This window comes from Pleurodeles waltl, chromosome 1_1 (genome assembly GCF_031143425.1).
Source record: "Pleurodeles waltl isolate 20211129_DDA chromosome 1_1, aPleWal1.hap1.20221129, whole genome shotgun sequence".
In the NCBI taxonomy this organism is placed as follows: Eukaryota; Metazoa; Chordata; class Amphibia; order Caudata; family Salamandridae; genus Pleurodeles; species Pleurodeles waltl.
In genome coordinates this window covers 908,665,530-908,685,629 of record NC_090436.1, presented here as the reverse complement: position 1 = coordinate 908,685,629, position 20,100 = coordinate 908,665,530, and the positions used below count along the sequence as shown (strand labels likewise).

Sequence of the window (20,100 nt, the reverse complement as noted above, 5' to 3'; positions counted from 1 at the left end):
TGCTGCAGCCCCTGGAGGGGCCGTGGGTTACCAAGGCCCGGGGTACCTAAGTACCATATACTAGGGGCTTACAGGGGTACACCAGTATGCCAATTGTGAGATGTAAAGAGTACTAAGACAACCAAATTTAGAGGAGAGTGTACAATCACTGGGGTCCTGGTTAGTAGGATCCCAGTGAAAATTGGCCTACATGAAAGGGTGTAACCACTTTTGGCACAAAGGAGGCCCTAGTGCGAAGCACCACTTTGTCAGGGTAGATGGAAAGGTAGGGCAGCTTAGATGACAATGCCTACAGCTCACTCACCCTGTGGGAAGATGTAATGGCCACAAGGAAGGCTGTTTTCAAAGTGAGAAGCCTGAGAGGACAAATGTGGATAGGCTTGAAAGGAGTGCACATCCGAAATGTCAAAACCAAAAGAGTGCCCATAGCAGAACCCTACTGGGCCAGAGAAAAGATAAACAAAAGGACCTCAGAGAGTGGGGCAGAAAAGGGGCCAACAGACATGTCTGTGCAGAATGCCATAAATGTTTTCCAACAACAGGCATATACTATTTTGGTGGAGCGCCGCCTGGCTGTCAAGGTAACATTACAGACTTTGGGCAGAAGGTCAAAAGCTGTCAACTGTCGCTGTTCAATCTCCCCGAAAGAAGGCGGAGAGTGGACAGTTGAGTTGGAGGCAGGCAAATGCCCTGTTCACAGTAGCCCCTGTTCAGGGTTTGGACTACGTACCCAGTGGACATTTCTAAGGGCTTCATTAAAGGTGAGCATGGGTTCTTAGAAGGTAGCCCCAGGCTGAAGCACCTCTGTCAGGAAGTTAGTCATGACTACCACCAAAGGGAACTCAAGGTCCAATACCTCAGCTGCTCTTCTCACTACATACTAAATAAGAAGCTCCCTCATCCATAGCCACGGTAGGAGGGGAAAGCATGCCACTATCTGGAGAAGTATCTAGTCTGCTGGCCTCACCCAAGTCTGTACCCCAGTCCATAAAGTGTTAGAGCTGGAATTCCAAAGAGTCCAGCAACCCCTCTCATGCCTCACCATAACCTAGCCCATAAGAAAAGGCCTCTGGATCTGACATAAGAGACAAGACTCCTGCTAGGGTGAGAGTCAGCGTCAGATGATGTCCATCCAGCTCCGTGTCGGCCATGAAAATGGGGATGATGCAGTCAATGGTGTGAGTGGCGCTGGGGTCAGGATGGTACGACAGCCACCGGTCTGGATCCAGGACTGGATCCATGGGTGCCCCTTGGCACTGATGCCGAAGTCAACCGGGCAGAATCCGAACGGGCCCCTTCCGACTCCAAGGGGCCAGAGGCACTCCATTGGAGTCGGGCTGCCCAAAAATGAGGTGCATGGCCTAGTAAAACTCTAGAGTTGAGACGGTGTTGCTCTGGCTTCTGGAAACTTGGGAAGGTGCAGAGATAGCCCAGGCGCAGGTTCCTAGAGAGCAGACACTCCCTTGTCTCGTCAACCGACAGACGAAAAGAAGTCGAAGAACGCTTTGACTGTTGCTTTTCTTCTTTTGCCTCGACTTACCTTTATCACCCTGACAACTTGGAGTGGGAAGATGTCAATAGAGGACTTCGCAACTGCTCCTGGGACCTTCCTCTCGACAGGGACCTCGACTTGCATGGCATCAGGTTTCCATCAGCTACAGGGACCGCTCCATCAAAGCCTTTGGATGCACGGCCTGAGACTTGGAGCATGACTTAGGGTTGTGGACGTGCTACAGGCACCAATGACACATGAGGTGCTGATTCATCATGGACATCGCCGTATGACAGAAATGGCAGGGCTTAAACCTGGTCTTTTTCGACACACCAAGTGTTGAAAACTTGAAAAAAAAAGTTTTAAAAAATTTAAAAAATAAATAAAAAAAAAGGCCAGTTAAAAAGTGACTTAGGGTTAGCTCTCTTTGGATCTGCACTAACCGGCACAGAAAGAAAAGAACAGACCTCATTGCACCGGGGTGGCGTCTATAAAGGAACCGTGACATCATATCTGTCACGGACGCTGACAGAGCCTATCGATGCTGTAGGAAGTTGCCTCTGTATATACTATTTCAAAGTAAGAAATAGTGTGCACAGAGTCCAAGGGGTCCCCTTAGAGGTAAGATAGTGGCAAAAGTAGATAATGCTCTATTTTGTGGTAGTGTGGTCGAGCAGTAGGCTTATCAGAGGGTAGTGTTATACACACAGGCAATAAATGAGGAACATACACTCAAAGACTTACTCCAGGCCAATAGGTTTTTATATTGAAAAATATATTTTCCTAGTTTATTTTAAGAACCACAGGTTCAAGATGTACATTAAACAATTTAAATGCAAGGTACTTCACTTAGATACTTTAGGAACTTTTAATAAAAGCAATATCATATACAGTCTTTGTAAAAATGGCAATAAGCTATTTTCAAAGTGGACACAGTGCAAAAATCAACAGTTCCTGGGGGAGGTAAGTAAAGGTTAGATTAGGAGGTAAGTAAAACACTTACAAGTCTCAGTTCTGGGGCATCGGCAGCCCACCGTTGGGGGTTCAAGGTAACCCCAAAGTTACCATACCAGCAGCTCAGGGCCAGTCAGGTGCAGAGGTCAAAGAGGTGCCCAAGACACATAGGCGCCTATGGAGAACAGGGGTGCTCCGGTTCCAGTCTGCCAGCAAGTGAGTATCTGCGTCCTCGGGGGGCAGACCAGGGGGGGTTTGTAGAGCACTGGGGGGGACACAAGTAGGCACACAAAACACACCCTCAGTGGCTCAGGGGAGGCCGGGTGCAGTGTGCAAAGCAAGCGTCAGGTTTCAGGTAGGAAACAATGGAGGGACCCGGGGGTCACTCTAGAAGTGCAGGCAGACACAGGGGGGCTTCTCGGGACAGCCACCACCTGGGCAAGGCAGAGGGTCGCCTGGGGGTCACTCCTGCGCTGAGGTTCGGGTCCTTCAGGTCCAGGGGGCTGCGGGTGCAGTGTTGGTTCCAGGCGTCAGGTCCCTTGTTACAGGCAGTCGCAGTCAGGGGGAGCCTCTGGATTCTCTCTGCAGGTGTCGCTGTGAGGGCTCAGGGGGGTCGTCTCTGGTTACTCACAGGCTCGCAGTCGCCAGGGAGTCCTCCCTGTGGTGTTTGTTCTCTGGATCTCGAGCCGGGGGCATCGGGTGCAGAGTGTGAAGTCTCACGCTTCCGGCGGGAAACGTGCAGTCTTTGAAAGTTGCTTCTTTGTTGCAAAGAAGTAGCTGGTTTTGAACAGGGCTGCTGTTCACAGGAGTTTCTTGGTCCTTTAGTCCAGGGCAGTCCTCTGATGCTTCAGAGGTCGCTGGTCCCTGTCGGATGCGTCGCTGGTGCAGGTTTTCGAAGTTGGAGACAGGCCGGTAGGGCTGGGGCCAAAGCAGTTGTCTTCTTCCTCCTTCTCCTCAGGCTTGTAGGTCAGCAGTCCTTCTTGTTTCTTCAGGTTGCAGGAATCTAGTTTCCTAGGTTCTGAATTAAGGGGGGTGTTTAGGTCTGGGAGGGCAGTAGCCAATGGCTACTGTCCTTGAGGGTGGCTACACCCTCTTTGAGCCTCCTCCCTGTGGGGAGGGGGGTACATCCCTAATCCTATTGGGGGAATCCTCCAAACTCAAGATGGAGGATTTCTCAAGGCAGGGGTCACCACAGCTCAGGACACCTTAGGGGCTGTCCTGACTGGTGGGTGACTCCTTCTTGTTTTTCTCATTATCGTCTCCAGCCTTGCCGCCAAAAGTGAGGGCAGTGGCCGGAGGGGCGGGCATCTCCACTAGCTGGGATGCCCTGGGGCACTGTAACAAAAGGGGTGAGCCTTTGAGGCTCACCCCCAGGTGTTACAGTTCCTGCAGGGGGAGGTGAGAAGAACCTCCACCTAGTACAGGCTTTGTTCCTGGCCACAGAGTGACAAAGGCACTCTCCCCATGTGGCCAGCAACATGTTTGGTGTGTGGCAGGCTGGGAGAAACTGGTCAGCCTACACTAAAAGTCGAATTGGTATTCAGGGGGCATCTCTAAGATGCCCTCTGGGTGTATGTTACAATAAATTGCACACTGGCATCAGTGTGCATTTATTGTGCTGAGAAGTTTGATACCAAACTTCTCAGTTTTCAGTGTAGCCATTATGGAACTGTGGAGTTTGTGTTTGACAAACTCCCAGACCATATACTCTTATGGCTACCCTGCACTTATAATGTCTAAGGTTTTGCTTAGACACTGTAGGGGCATAGTGCTCATGCACATATGCCCTCACCTGTAGTATAGTGCACCCAGCCTTAGGGCTGTAAGGCCTGCTAGAGAGGTGACTTAGCTATGCCACAGGCAGTGTGAGGTTGGCATGGCACTCTGAGGGGAGTGCCATGTCGACTTAGTAAATTTCTCCCCACCAGCACACACAAGCTGTGAGGCAGTGTGCATGTGCTGAGTGAGGGGTCCCCAGGGTGGCATAAGACATGCTGCAGCCCTTAGAGACCTTCCCTAGCATCAGGGCCCTTGGTACCAGGGGTACCAGTTACAAGGGACTTACCTGAGTGCCAGGGTTGTGCCAATTGTGGAGACAAAGGTACAGTTTAGGGAAAGAGCACTGGTGCTGGGGCCTGGTTAGCAGGGTCCCAGCACACTTTCAAATCATAGTTTAGCATCAGCAAAGGCAAAAAGTTAGGGGGTAACCATGCCAAGGAGGCATTTCCTTACAGATGCCACCTAACAGCGTGCAGTTTACCGCTCAGAAAATTCTCCGGATCCAGTCTGAAGAGGTGGGCCAATTCAAAGGTAAGAAACCTGCAACTAGAATTCTCTATCAGATATACCCAATGAAGAGTTGATCGCCCACCTGGAACAGTCTGGTGCAATCAAGGCAGAACAACGTTATTTTTGGGTCAAGCCGGGGAAGTCTCTTCTCTTCCTTGAAGGGATAAGGTGGAGAGTAAAAAGGTACTCTAAGTGGTGGACTGGCCTATGTGAAACGGGGTGACTATCTTCGGCAAGAAGGATGCTGGAGTCCGAAGGACTAGTTTGCCTTGCAAATAAAAAGAGATGTATGGAGGCTGAAATGACAGAGTATGCAGTTCACTGACCCTCGGAGCAGATGTAATTGCCACCAGAAAGTCCATCTTGATGGTGAGGTGCCTAAGAGAGCAGGTATGAAGCAGCTCAAAGGGAGCACACATTATAAGAACCAATGTAAGAATCTTGTTTGGTTTACCCTTTTCTGGCCCAGCAGGGCTCTCCATTGGGCACATTAAAGGGTTATTTATCTGTTATCTCTGCCTTTCTGTGGTTGCCAGATCAGCCCTCCCTTTTTATGTCCCCTATTGTAAAGAAGTTCCTTAAATGTCTGCAGCACGTTTCCTCCAGCTCCCTTTGCTATGTCTCAATGGGACCTTAACTTGATTCTTACCTTGGACAAGGGGTCAGATAAAGAGTCAACCTGTTTGTCTGTATAGGTTTGTGCAGTACTCAGTGACGTACCTATATACATGTAGTTATCTGATCCAATTCCTTGCCCTCGCTAGGAAATGCGCCAGATGACTGTGGCTCGTACATGCTGTTACAGAATTGTTGTTGGTAAAGGGCCATACTGCTGGGCATTAAGGATCTGAAACTTGTCTCATGTCTGTGGCACGGTGCAGCAACACAATGCTGCCCCTTAAGAGTGAAGCAGGGGTAGATCAATTGAGGGAATATTATCATGAGGGCTCCGTCAAGTCCTTCCAGGACATCATGGATATGAATGGCATAGGCGCCGGTCAATTTTTAACACACAACATCATACAACTGGCACTCTGTGCCATCTTGGACCACAGGCAACAAAAAACCTCCCACGTGTGCATGCTGCATGTGCTCCTCACACATGACTGGACATCCCATGTAATTACCATTCTGTACACACGACTTAAAACAACCCCGCCACAACAGGCGGCGGGGGCGAGAGCCGAGTGGGATGTGGTGCTCTCTCAAATAACTCTTGGTCCTGAGAACTCAAATAATGAAAGATGTTTCCTGTAATCCCAGATTCCGATTCATACAGTTTAACTATGTACACCACTCTTACTTCTCCCCCCAGCGTATTAAGAGAATGTATCACACACCCAGCTCGGATTGTTCCCGATGTCACCTCCCTGACATCAGATTCTATCACATGGTATGGGACTGCCTGATATTACACCCAGTATGGCAAGCGGTAACTGCCACAGTGGCCAAACTCATGGAGCACTCACTCGAACCACCACCTAAATCGTGTTTACTGGGACTGCATGCCCGACCCAAGGGTGACAGAGACCTTCAAAGATTTATCAACCTTGCCTTTGTCCTCTTCAAGAGGCTGAAAGCGGAGGCATAGAAGGTGCCCACCACCTCCCTCCGCCCGACGTCCATCGCTGGCTGGCCACGCTGCTCACATGGACATGGGCAGAAACCAACATTCTCCAGGTGCTCCACATTTGGGGAGACTGACGCATGGGTGGGATGTATTGCAACACTTTCCTACTACATGTGGAGGCAAAAAATCATACACGCTCATCCTGAATCGTGCTGATTGAACTAGAGACTATTCTCATGCACCTGCCATGGCTCCCCTAGTCCTGCGAAGCACTTGAAATGTTTGGATACTAACGTGACACCCACAACCCTCCACTCATACAATAAAGGGTTCCCTCCAGGACCTCCCCTCACTTCTTCCTGTACGTCCCCCTCCTCCCCATTATACATATGGATTCCACACACCCCTATGTCTGCACCCCCTGGTGTACCTCTGAAGGACAACCCCTAGCATTGAGGGCCTCCGATCATATCCGATCACACCACATAACTGCACTAAGCAGATTCCACGGTTTTACTAGCTCTGTTTCATCACTAAAGTGTTTTACCCACTCTGACTCATGTTGTTGGAACTGGCCATTTTCTGCAGGGTCATCTCAAGACTTTTTGCCTTCCACCTCCTCTTTTTCTGACCCTGTTTTTGTTGGCTTTAGGATTCGGTGCACTTTTTCACTGCTGACCAGTGCTAAAGCATGTGCTCTGTGTCTAAGTCATGGTAACATTGGCGTCTCCATGACTGGCATATTTGATTTACTGGTAAGTCCATAGCAGAATGCACTATGTGTGCCCAGGGTCTGCAAGTCAAATGGGCCTGCAGCACTAGTTGTGCCACCCTCTATGGTAGCCTTTTAAATATGTCTCAAGCCTGTCATTGCAGGGCCTGTTTGTGCAGTTTAAACTGCTATTTCGACCTGGCAAGTGGACCCACTTGACAGACCTAAACCTTTTTTTATTAAATATAAGTCACCCCTAAGGTAGGCCCTAGTTAGCCCCAAGAGCAGGATACAGTGTTTTATTTTTTTTAAAGCTGGACAAGTACTTTTGATTTCAACATGCCCAGATAGTGAAGAACCCTTAAATTTGTTTTTCACTATTGCAGGGACTATCTCTTCCATAGGCTAGCATTGAGGTTGCGTTAAAACATCTTTTAAGCATAATTTCCAATTGGGAACAGACAGAAATATGGATTGTGGTGTCTCTGAACTCGCAATTTACAAATGCATCTTTTGGTGAAGGTGCTTTTTTAATTGTCGGTCTGAAAATGCCACTTTTAGAAATATGGCATTTTGTTACTTTAACCATTACTTTAACCATTCTGTGCCTTAGCCTGTCTCTGAATACACATCTGGGTTTAGGTGACAGCTACATTTGTGCATTCTCTCTACACAGCCATAAACTGGGTGTGACAGGAGATACATCTGCAGTCATCTGCATACTGACAGTCGTCCTGGGCAGGGAGAGAGAGAGGCAGTTCAAACATCTGAATAGGCTGCGTCTTGTTCTCATACAAAGGGCTGATTACCCCCTACTTCTAGTCTGGAGCCAGGGCTGGGTTGAAAGGGAAACCTGTGCACTTCAGAGAATTCTTTGAAAGTTACACCTAAAATCAAAGGACATTTTGGGTATTGTACTGTGCCTCTGATATCATATTCTCAGAACACTTCTGGACTAAGGACATTCTATCAAGAAGAAGGACTGCTGTGCTGTTAGGAGGGAACAGACTGTTGTTTGCTCTGCTGTGTTGGCCTACTGCCTGCTACTTTTGCCTGGGAGTGAGAGGATTGGTTCTAACTCTCTACTTCCCTCAACCTAAAGTTTCTCCAAGGGCATGTCTGAGCTTGCCTCCTGTTTCTGAAGTCTCAGGGATATCAAAGAGTTCATCTGCATCTTCCCATCAGCACCTGGGCTCCGCTGCTGAGAGTCCTGCTCTGCCAAGAGGTGCCAAATCAAGACCTGGGCCCTTGGGACATGAGTATGGTACTGCAACACAAGAACTGAAGCAACAACGCTGGTACGTCAATTGTAACGGATGCATTCCCACTGCAGAAACGCTGATTGCTGCTGCCTGCATCGAAGCCACAGACACTGCTCGCCAACCACGCAACACAACAACCAGACTTCAAATGCAGCACCAGCTTGTCTAATCAGTACCAACGCCTCAGAAGCAGTACTCACTGCTTCTGGACATAGACGCATTAACGACATTGCCCAATCAGGAAATCACGCACCGCCTGCAACCGCAATGCATTCCCTCCTCTGGATCAACGCATCATCACCGAGCATCAACACAACAAAGTTACCGTCAGCAGGTCTGGGTGACTATTGTACCCAGTCTGCGCTCTATCACAGTCAGGCTGCACTTTTGGATTTACCCTGGTCCAGCATGACTAGATAGCTCCGTTTGGAGCTATTGTCTCTAAGCACTGCATTTTCATTTAATCTTTGAAAATTCATAACTTGACTTGTGTATGTTGGACTTTTGTTGTTCTGGTCGGTCTTGTTTGATTCAGATAAATATTGGCTATTTTTCTAAACTGGTGTGGAGCCCTTTTGTGGTGTTTTCACTGTGTTACTGTGTGCGCACAAACACTTTACACACTGCCTCTTTAGTTTACCCTGACTGCTCTGTGCCAAGCTACACGAGGGTGAGCACACATGAACTTTTAGTGTGTATCTTAGTTGCCCTGATTAGGACTGTAGTCTCTACTTGTACAGAGTGTAAACCTCTGCCAACTGGAGACCCAATTTCTAACACAGCCATTTCATGACATTACAGATATTGTGAATCGTAACAATATACAACACTGTTTTCCACTGTAAGCATGTTGTATTTCACTACCATGTCTTCAGATATATATGCAGCACTGTTAATGTACTACGTTGAAAACTCAATAAAACACATTTAAAAAAAACAAAAAACTGTTTAGCTATGTACCTTGCCACAAACTTGCTCCACCAGCCAGCACATACCTTCTTTGTAGAGGGACGAAAGCTATTAAATAACATTACAGACTTTGGGCATAAGGTTAAAAGCTGTCAACTGTCGCCGCTCAATCACCACACACGAGGGCCGGAGGTTGACAGGTTTGGGTGGAGAACTCTCCCCTTATGGAGTGAAAAGCAAGCCTCCCGAATGGGCAGCCTGATATAAGGACCGATGGACATGCTCAACAGCTCGGGATACCAGACTCTCAAAGCTCAGTCTACAGCCACAAGGATGACTTGTGTCTGGTCGTTCTTGTCTTCTTGAGAACTCTGGGCAGGAGGGTATTGGCAGAAAGGCATGCAGGAGGCTGAAGCCTTGGAAACTCCAACGCTCTGAAGTGATGACACTGTGCATTCTCAGTGATGAACAGATCTAACAGGGCTCTCCCCACTGCTGAAAGAGACTTTGCACTACCTCGAGTTAGAGGCACCACTCTTGATCCGCTAGGCATCTTCAGCTGAATTTGTCTGCTCTGGCGTTCAGAGAGCCTGCCAGGTTTTGAACAATCAGGGAATTGCCCTGATGTTCCGGCCATGTCCAGAGGCATAGGGCTCTTGAATCAGAGTCCATGACTCCACCCCTCCATATTTATTGCAGTACCACATGGTGGTGGTGTTGTCCGTGAACACCTGCACTAGCCTATTCTTGACAGAGGGTAGACAGGCTTTCAATGCCAATCATATAGCCTGGAGCTCCAACAGGTTGACATGGAGTCCGGATCCACCAGAGTCCGGAGTCCTCAGATCTCCACATCTCCCAAATGGCTGCTCTATCCCAGGAGTGACATATGTAGTTGGGGAAGGGAAAGGAATCTGCCGCCAAACCACTCAAGGTCATTCAGTCACCACTGCAGATCTTTTGCAGTGCCGTTCAAGATATGGACCATGCAAAGCCTGCACATGCCAACAAGCATGCAACACAAGCAGGAGGCCATGAAGCCCAGCAGACTCACTGTCAGTCTCACTGAAACCCAGGGAGAAGCTGAAATATTGGTATCATAGCCCGACTATCCAGAACTTGTTCTTTGGGACGATAAGCCTGAAACTGCACTGTGTCCAGAACAGCTCCAATGAAAGGAAACATCTGAGAAGGGATAAGCCAAAGGAGAGCACAACAAATCCAGGGCCTACCATGAACCGCAGGGGAGGTCTGTGGGCAAGCAGGACAGGGGTGAGAAAGTATGCAGCCTGCCATCCAGTCTCTTGGGTCCAGGGCAGACAGAACTTGAGCGAGCGTGGGCATTTTGAGTTTCTCCTTTTTCAGGAAGAAATTGACAGAGGTGCTGGTCAAAGATAGGACAAAGGTCTTCGTCCTTCTTGGGCACCATAAAGTAGCAGGAATTATAACCCACATCTACTTCTGATGCCATCACCCGCTCTATGACTCGCTTGGCCAAGAGAGTAGTCAGTTCCTGGCAGAGTAATGAGATGTGGTCTTCCGCCAGTCTGTTGTAAGTGGGTGACATGAGTGGAGCATAGTCCCAAAGGAGAGAGGGTAGCCCCGTGGGACAATCTGGGGAACCCAGTGGTCAAATGTTATCAAATTCCAGTGGTGGAGGTGATCGCGTATCCTGCCTCCAACTGGATGCTCATGATGGTTGGAGGGCAAACCAAAGAGGATTGGAGGCTGTGGCTGCTGGTTGAAGGGAAGGGGTGGTTGGGGGTGGACTGGCTCACTCCCTGGCTACCTTTCCCATGTTGTCTGTGGGGATCGCATCCTCTGCCACGCAGGTGCTGGGATATCTGAAGGCTGTGGTGGCTGGGAGGGTACACATGCGACTGGGAACCTCTTCCATGGCCATGAAAAGTGGACTTGGGTTGGTGAGAAGCCATGGAAAGGACCAAGGACCTGGCCATAGCCCTGCTGTCCTTGAAGCGCTTCAGCGCAGAGTCTGCCGAGTTTACAAAGACGGGAACCAATGAAGGGCATGTCCATGAATGAAGCCTGGAAATCCACTGATAGGCCTAAGGGTCAGCGACGATAAAAAACACTCTACCTATTGAGTTGCTGGCATCCAGCTCACATCGTCCAGTGAACTTAGCTGCATTTCTACAATCAGCAATAGCTTGTCAGAGTATGGCTCGGGCCTCCTCAGAGACCACAGGAAGCACCTGTGTAAATGAGTCCCAGAGCAAATGGGAGTATTAGTCCAAAAGGCATGTGGTTTTCACTGACCGCAGTGCAAGGCTGGAAGAAAACATCTTTCCCAAGACATCCAGGTGCTTGGATTCCTTGTCTGGTGGAATGGTAGGGAATGCAGCAGGATTTGCTTTTGAAGTGGAGGCTTGGACCACCAAGCTCTCCGTAGTGGGGTGCTCAGTGAGGAAACTGGGGTCCCCTGGGGCTGGGGGACGGCAGTGGGCAATTGTCCTAGTTACAGGAGACCCTTGTGTGGGCCGTGGACCAGGCTCGAGTAGGACGTCAGAGGATGGGAGAAGTGGTTTGGATTTGGTCACTCCCTGCTGAAGCATTTCCATCAAGATGTTTGTCTAGACAGCCAGAGGGCAGCTGAAGGCCCAGGACCTCTGCCTCTATCCTCACCACCATAGCTAATGAGGCTCCCTCCTCCGAGGCCACGGTAGGAGAAACCAAATCAGTATCTGGGAAGGTGTCTAGACCACTGGCATCTGTCTAAGCCTCATACCAGGTGTCCTACGTGACATTTAGGGGCCTGCATTTATCAGGGTCCAGTGACCCCTCACAATCATCTTCAAGCCCTAAGAATAGGGCACAGGCTCCATCCTAGAAGGAATGCCTCAAGTAGGCATCAGACGACGCCCATCCAGCTCCATGTCAGAGTCAGGGATAAGTATGGGGCGGAATAGGTGACTTCGCCAATGGAGATGGCAAAGGTTGAGGTGGCTTGGCCAGCATTAGTCCGGATCCATTCATGGATCCAAAGGGTATGACTAGAGCCAGGTGCATGTCCACTGGCAGAAGACCAGTAGAGGCCTCTCCCGAACATGCAGGGCCTGAGGGCGCGCCAGCAGGGACGGGCCACCCAAATATTAAGTGCATAGCCTCATAAAACTCGCAGAGTTGGGCGAGGGTCGTTCTGGCTACAGGAAACACAGGGAGGCGTGGAGACCATCCTGGCTCAGGCTCAACCGCAGAGCCGGCCCACGAATGGCAGCTGTCTCTTCGGGTGACTTAAACGGTTGGGGTGAAATGGAAGATCTCTTTGACTTCTTGTTCTTCTTATGCTTGTGGGACTTAACCGAATGCCAAGGCAACTTCGACTGTGACGACGGATACTTGGAATAGCTCCGGGACCTTCCTCTCGACCGGGATCAATACCATTGTTGTGTGACAGTTCGAGCAGCAAGGAGCTCGAGACTGCACCCTCAAGTCTTTGCGGTACTTGGCACAGCAATTGTTGCAGGTCTTGGCTTCGTGGTTGCGCTTGAGTCATCAAAGAAAGACAACGTGTGGATCCATCACCAGCTTTATAGGTGACAGGCATCACATGGCTTAAAAGCAACCTTTCACATGGACATCACTGCCACACCAGGAGACAATGCCTCAACAAGGATGTGCAATGCAATAAATCTCGCAATTGTGGTAGTTAGAGCTATTGGCATTGTAAATGACAAGGTCTTTTATTTATGTGTTTTGGTTTGGAGTGTAGGGGATGTATATGGTGTGGAGTGGACATTTGTGGTTTGTATTTTAATTGTTACCTGTGGAACTGAGCAAATTGGAATTGTGTGGTAAGGAGTGTATTTGTGTAGTGGAACTATGTAGCATGGTGAATATATATGGGTGAGAGCTGCGTAGAATAGATAGAAAGGAAAATAGAGAGAGGTAGTTTATTTAGAAACTGGTGCAAGCTTCCCTCACACAGAAGGCACAATGCAAGCTTTGCGCTCACAAGGCAGGTACAATGCAAGCTTCCCTCACAGGGAAGGTACAATGGAAGTGTCCCTCCCACAGAAGGTACAATTCAAGCTTACCTCACACAGATGGTACAATTCAAGCTTCCCTCACAAGGAAGGTACAATGCAAGATTCCCTCACAGAGAAGGTACAATTCAAGCTTTCCTCACAGAGAAGGTACAATTCAAGATTCCCTTCCACGGAAGGTACAATGCAAACATCTTGCACGGAGAATGTACAATGTAAGCTCCCCTCACACAGAAGGTACAATGGAAGCTTCCCTCAAAGAGAATGAACCATGCAAGCTTTCCTCACACACAACAGATACAGCACAGATAGCAATTCATGCTCCCTCACAGAGAAGGTACAGTGCAACCTTCCCTCACACACAGCAGATACAGTACAGGCAGCAATGCATCCTTCACTCACACAGCGATCAGATACAGCACAGGCAGCAGCAGCAGTCCAAACTTCCCTCACACATTGCAGATATAGCAGCAGTGCAAGCTTCCCCTACACAGCAGATACAGCACTGTCAGTAGCAGTACAAGCTTCCTTCGCACACATCAGATACAGCACAGCAGCAGTCCAAGCTTTCCTCTCACAGAATGTACAATACAAGCTTCCCTTACACGAACAGGTACAGCACAGCAGCAATGCAAGCTTTCCTCTCACAGAAGGTACAATGCTAGTGTCCCTCACACAGAAGGTACAATGCAAGCGTCCCTCCCACAGAAAGTACCATGCAAGCTTCCCTCACCGAAAAGGTACCATGCAAGCTTCCCTCACAGGGAAGGTACAATGGAAGACTTCTGGGGACCGCCATTTAATCGTTATTGGAAGCCGGGACCCCCACTGAGTCATCACTGGAATCCAGGGCCCCCCTACGAGTTGCTGGGAACCCCGGCCTAAGCATTATCGGCCACCTGAACCTCAAAAAAATACACAAAAAACACACAAATAAGCATTCAAACAAATACACAAATGATGGCACATTTATTTAATTTGCAAACACATTTAAATTAAAAAAAGTAATTTTAATAGCAAGTTTGGAGCTCAGTAAGGTTTCTTCACAATGAATTTTGCCAATGTGTAGAAGCATTCAAAATCAACTGAGACACACTACACATAATGGCCTCATCGTCATGCATACATTACAGCTGAAGCACTCCTGTGGCATGAAAAGGAAATGAAGTTAATTTAGTCAAACTCTTGAAAATAACACTTCAGTTTTTTTCCCCTGCGCTAAGGAAAAGTGTTGGATAAAAGAAAATATAACCAATATCCAAGTTTGCAGAGGCCTGAAACACTACTAACAGATGAACTGAAACGTCCTAAACCCACAGCTGCTCCCAGTTGTGGGCAATTCAATTAAAAGCAACTTGTTAGTCAGGCATGGCTTATTCCCCATTCAGTTTCCCCATTCAGTTTCAACAAAAGAAGGCTCAGGTCTGGTAGCTCTAGTACACTCCCTGTCTGCTCTTTCCGGGCACCGCTGAGACAGGCAAGAGGCCGAATTCCTGATTTTAACTGAATGCAGGCCAGACAAGGAGGGCCCCACACGGCTCTCTGTCACCCCTGACTCCTCAGGCAACAGCAAGGGGAGTTATAGAGAGGCTGGAAATTACACATTATCTTTCCAGGGTAATATGAAAAGTGCGCACTTTCAGAATGCTGAAAGGCAGAGTTTGGGAAATACAGGGTACACCACTGATGGCATTTCTAATGGTTGAGATCGACGCGGAGAGGAGGGGGCCAGCTCTGCTAATGCTCAAAGTCTTTGAGTGCACAGCAAATGTGACCAGATCTTATTTACAGCAGTTTCCAGTAGAGCTCAGAAATACAAGCGCTCCTCTCGGGTGCTCCATTTGAAAGATCATAGTAGTCCCTGAACACATCTTAAAATTGTGAGATTAAGATAGTAGTTGGTCCGATCTCCTGGGAGGAGACAAAAAAGAAAAAAGGTGGGATAAAGGGTAAGATTATCCAGTAGCAAGTAAGGATTCTTAAAGGACACTGTCATATACAAATCACAATGAGTGGGCAGAGCTGAACCTCACAAACCATTTTCAACAGGTCACTAAGTGACAGTGCAAGCACTATCTAGGTTTGACCTAAAAATATTCAACACAAAAGGGTTGGAAAAAAGCTCAGTCAAAAAGTGACTGGGGGTAACTGTTCCCCAGATCCGCACTGACTGGCGTGGAAAGAAAAGAAACAAAAGTCAGAGCACTGGGGAGGAGTTTATATAGGAACAGCGCACGTCCCTTCTGGCGTGGATAGCGGCATGCAGAGCAGAACACCACCACCTACCAGCATGCAGGGGTACTGCTCACAAAATTTTTCCAGATCAAGTCTGATGTCTGGGGATAATTCTAAGGTAAGGATTCTGTGGCTAGAAGTCTCTATCAGATAAAGTCTTTAACCAATATTCAAGGGATCTTCGGGACACAACAGACATTAGCTGCAAGACACAGTACATACAGAGGAAACACGGGACACTATCACAGAATATGTGAAAGCGCATGACACACCTGAGGTTCACGGGCTTTTCTATGAGATGCTTTGAAGGCTGCGGTAACAGGAATTTTGATGACCTTAGCTGCTGCAGGAAAAAAAGAAAAGAGACCAGCAGCCTACTCCAATTTTAGCTCCCAATCAGACAGAGGCAACCCACAAAAAACAAGATCTAGAACAGATTTGAGGACCCTCCCTTAAATTAGGCCAATTGTACACACTTTTAGTTAACAGATCTGAAGGGCCTTACAAACATGTAAAAGACAAGTGTACAACACGGGTAACCAGGTCTACACTGGATAATGCCTTAAAAGTAAGAAAAAATATTCATTCATAGTGGCCCGAGAACTGGAAAGAAGCCTAGGATACAAGGAGAGGGAAAAGGTAACACTTTTTTGGACAACTTTAACAATCCCTTTAGGCAGTGGGTACAGATTCATGAGAGTGTAGAAGTAAATTTCTAGAGAAGACCTCATTCCCAGTAGTATATCCAGAATATAGGTAATCAATGATGGCCTCAAAATCAAAGGAGAAAGTCATTAGAAAGGGATCAAGGCAATAACAAGGACAAAGACGCTTAAAGCTTTAAGTCCGAATGGTTTCCCCAAGAAATATTATATATTTTGCACAGGGGTTGGTTCCCACAATTGTCAATTTTTTTGCAGCAGATAAAAAAAAAAAATATATATATATATATATATATATACACACACACACACACACACACAGTCAGACACCGTTTTTCACGCTTTGCCCCTCTTGGTTCCGGACCTGGCCACCAAACTAGTGTGCAGCATGTGAATCCAGAAAATTCTTCAAGCTGCAAAACTACTCCTACAAGTAAGGAATTCTCGTTTTCAAATTTTCAGTTTTGCTTCTTGATTTGTATATACTTTATTCATTTTGATGTATTCATTGTAATGTAAGTGATTTTTGTAAAACAGTTGGGGACCCCAAGAATAGGCCTTGCGGACCCCAGGGTCTTTTGACCCCCAGGCTAAGAACCAATGCACTAGAGGAATGAAAAATAAATATATTTAAGAAAAACAAATAAAAAATATTATATACGTACATACACATATGCAGAACTTTATCAAAAAACATAATCTCATGAAACCTCACCAAAACACCACTCATCCTATTCCTGTTCCAAAATATCCCCTACCTCCACTCTGAGCAATCCTAAACCACTTACTATGAACCCCAAAATACCTCTTCCCTCCTCTGCCCATCCTTTATCATGTTCATCCAACAGCCTCTCTGACTCATCCCAAACTTTGACTAATATGAACTCCCAAATCCTTTAAAAACTCTTCCTTCCTCTATCCACCCTTTATCTTATTCAGACAACTAAAAGACTTGCATGTTTACCACTCTCACTACTCCCAACAACAATTTATAGTTCACTTTACTAATCCACCAGTAATCCACCTTTGGTTTCCAAAGCAGGGTGTGACTCATCATGGGTAGTAAGTGCTTTATAATTACAACTGTGAAAGCGTGTAAAAAATGGTGAACAAAGGGAGGCCACTGTGTCAATGTTAGAGGCAGACTTGGTGATATTCCTGAAACTGGAGAAAGATCCATTATTATGCAGCACTTACACGGCCATACGATTGCTCAATAAAGGCAAAATATGAAGATCCTGACCGAGAAACTGGCTGGGCTACTTTCTGAACCGATACACAGGTCTCAACTGAGATTAATCCAGAAGAATCAAACATCTGACAACGTAGGGAGGATTGATCACCTTGTTGAAAACTCAAACAGGAAGAAAATAAAAAGGCTCTGATTGTGCTAGTACTTTGAGAAGACTTTTGGGTGGATGAGCTGAGCCTTCATGCAAGAAGAAATGTAGAAGACTGGAATGGAGAGACTCTTTTTAAGAATGGTCATTGCCTCTTATCAATCACTCTGAGCCAGAATCATGGTGAATGGGATGCAGTCACAATAGTTAACATAGCTCTGAGGGAAGAGAAGGGTGTTCCTATCTCAATAACAAAGCCTCTAGTACTGACCTTACGTCAACACTGGACAATACAAAGCATGATGTTTGGAAGCACAGAACAACACATATGGCTATGTGCACATGCCTTCATGCCATGGTGTCACTGCTCTCCATTCTTCCAATGTTGGACGTGCTGCAAGAATATGACTAAGCATCATGATACAGCCTGTTGCTATTCAACCTCGACAAAGGTCCTAAATATACACAATGCAGACCCTGACCCCCTTCATAATCTTAGAAATGTTGGTAAAATATATATGCATCTACAAAATAACTCAAAAGAACAGTCTCATAAGGCAACTATATCCTCATTAGTTCAGGGCATCCAGGAAGACTTGTATAGATGGAAACACTTACACATATCGTAGATGGGCAACATAGCGACTATAAAAATGAATCCAGTGCAAAACTCCCTCTTCCAATTGAATAAGACATTACAACAGATTCAAAGACACTTGAATGGCTTTGTATGGCATGGGAGGCAACCAAAGCTGTCCACAAGGCGGATCAAAACACTTATGAGGGATGGAGACTTACAATTTCCAAACATGGGAGACTATAATAAAGCTACACAATATAAAGTGGGGATGGACGCAAAGTGAATGCTGGAAGTACTGGGCACACATGGACCTGGCAGTAGTAGTGGGCCAGCCTTTCTGGGTTATGAATTGGTTGCTTAAACAAAAAAGACAATGCAATTATACTTTAGCTAAATCACAGACATTCTTCTAGAAGTATGGGACTCAGTAGATGGGGACTCAGTAGCAACCTCGAGAGGCCTACTGTCATATTCCTTACCCGCACATTCTTCTTCATTTTAACAGAGTTCGACTGGCATCAGACAAAAATGAATTCAGGAAGTGTCAGAATGAAAACTATACAGGACCTGTTTAAGGGGGGCCAGATCAGATCCTGAGATAAATGCAAACATTCTGGAGGAGGAAAGATAAACTGAGGCATGATGAACACAATAACTAGAGAGGCAGTCACAAGGGTGAAAAACTTTGAAAAGAAGAGCACTAAAATTTACCCAAAATAGAGACTCAGTGTCCCCTGCGACCACTGACAAATTAAGCAAAAGTTTCCTTCAGAGTTTCAGTTTTATGCTGCAGGTATTGTAGGGAGAGCGGGGACCCACTCCATATCCGCTGTTCATGCTCTCAGATTACTACCCACTGTAAGTAAGTCTTACTGGTGATAAAAGGATGGTGGGTTTCCATTTCCAAACAGTCCCTGGGATAGTGATCCTGTGCCTCAGCAACCAAAGCTGGGACAGTACACAAGGAAAAGAAGGACGCCAAATGTTCTAATTACTGCTGGTGGCTGAAATAATAGCAGCTCAATTCTGGGAAGAAACACTTTCCCCACATATTATGTATGAACTACAGAAGCATGTAGTAGGTGCTAGCAATAGAAAGAAAGTCACCACATTTAGTAAAAGACAAAGACGATTTCCTATGGTATGGCTTCCAGTGCTGTGCTACTTGGCAACAGACCATTATGATGTTACTTAAACACCCCCCACGCTACACCCCTATATTGAGGGTATGCTGATTATTCGACTGGACAATAAGACAGAAATTACATCAGAAGAGACTGAGAGATGACAATACAGATGTGAAAACCTGTTTGCATGGAGTTCGCAGTGGTCAAAGGTATAGGGATATGGTGATGCCACTATAAGTAGCAGAGGATGAGAAAGGGCGACTGGTGGCATCAATTGTTAGAAACTGAAGCAAAACGTATGATTGAAAACAAACGTACTTTGTAGAATGATCAAATCTTTGTAAGGAAGCCACACATCAGAACATAAAAGTATGAGTACCAGAGGGAATTGCTGTACATGTTCACAAACCTTTGGCAGTGCATGGATGCATGAACAAAACAACTGATAAAATAAAAGTCAAGGAATAAATGCTGATAGATTGCCAGAACTTAGTTTGTGTAGCCCGAAAGTAGGCTACTTGTGCTTGCAAGGTCAACTTGTAAAACAAAATACAATACTTTTGTACTCACCAATTTATACCTTTCCTGATCTATTCTGCTAATATCTATTAAAGTCCTTTCTGCAACATTAAGAAACCGCACTTCTGGATGTGTAACTGCGCACATTACATGCGCCCACCTGTGAAATTACAGAGTGAAAATAATTACTGTGTGCTTTGATCTTAGCTTTTGTTTATATGTTAACGTGTTTTGAACTGCAACAATGTGATAATTTAATACAGTTCCTTAGGCGATGAGTCATTTGCCATTGTTTCACCAGCAAAAAACAGAAGAGAAAACAATTCTCAAGTATCATGGAGAACAGGAAACAGTAGAAAACATATTTATGAAAATGTACAAGTTACTTACCTTCGGTAACGAAATATCTGGTAGAGATATATTCTAGTTGCAGATTCCTTACCTT

General features: G+C 46.6%; 1 protein-coding gene across 2 annotated transcripts in view; it reads right to left on the bottom strand.

The window, feature by feature from the left end:
• The window catches only part of KDM4C (lysine demethylase 4C), a 1,395,856-nt gene that overhangs the window by 391,476 nt on the left and 984,280 nt on the right, over nucleotides 1–20,100 (bottom strand). For both annotated transcript variants that reach the window (XM_069230128.1, XM_069230129.1), the window contains exon 17: nucleotides 19,707–19,815. In XM_069230128.1, the coding sequence (XP_069086229.1) occupies nucleotides 19,707–19,815 (109 nt within the window). The remainder of the gene's footprint in view (nucleotides 1–19,706; nucleotides 19,816–20,100) is intronic.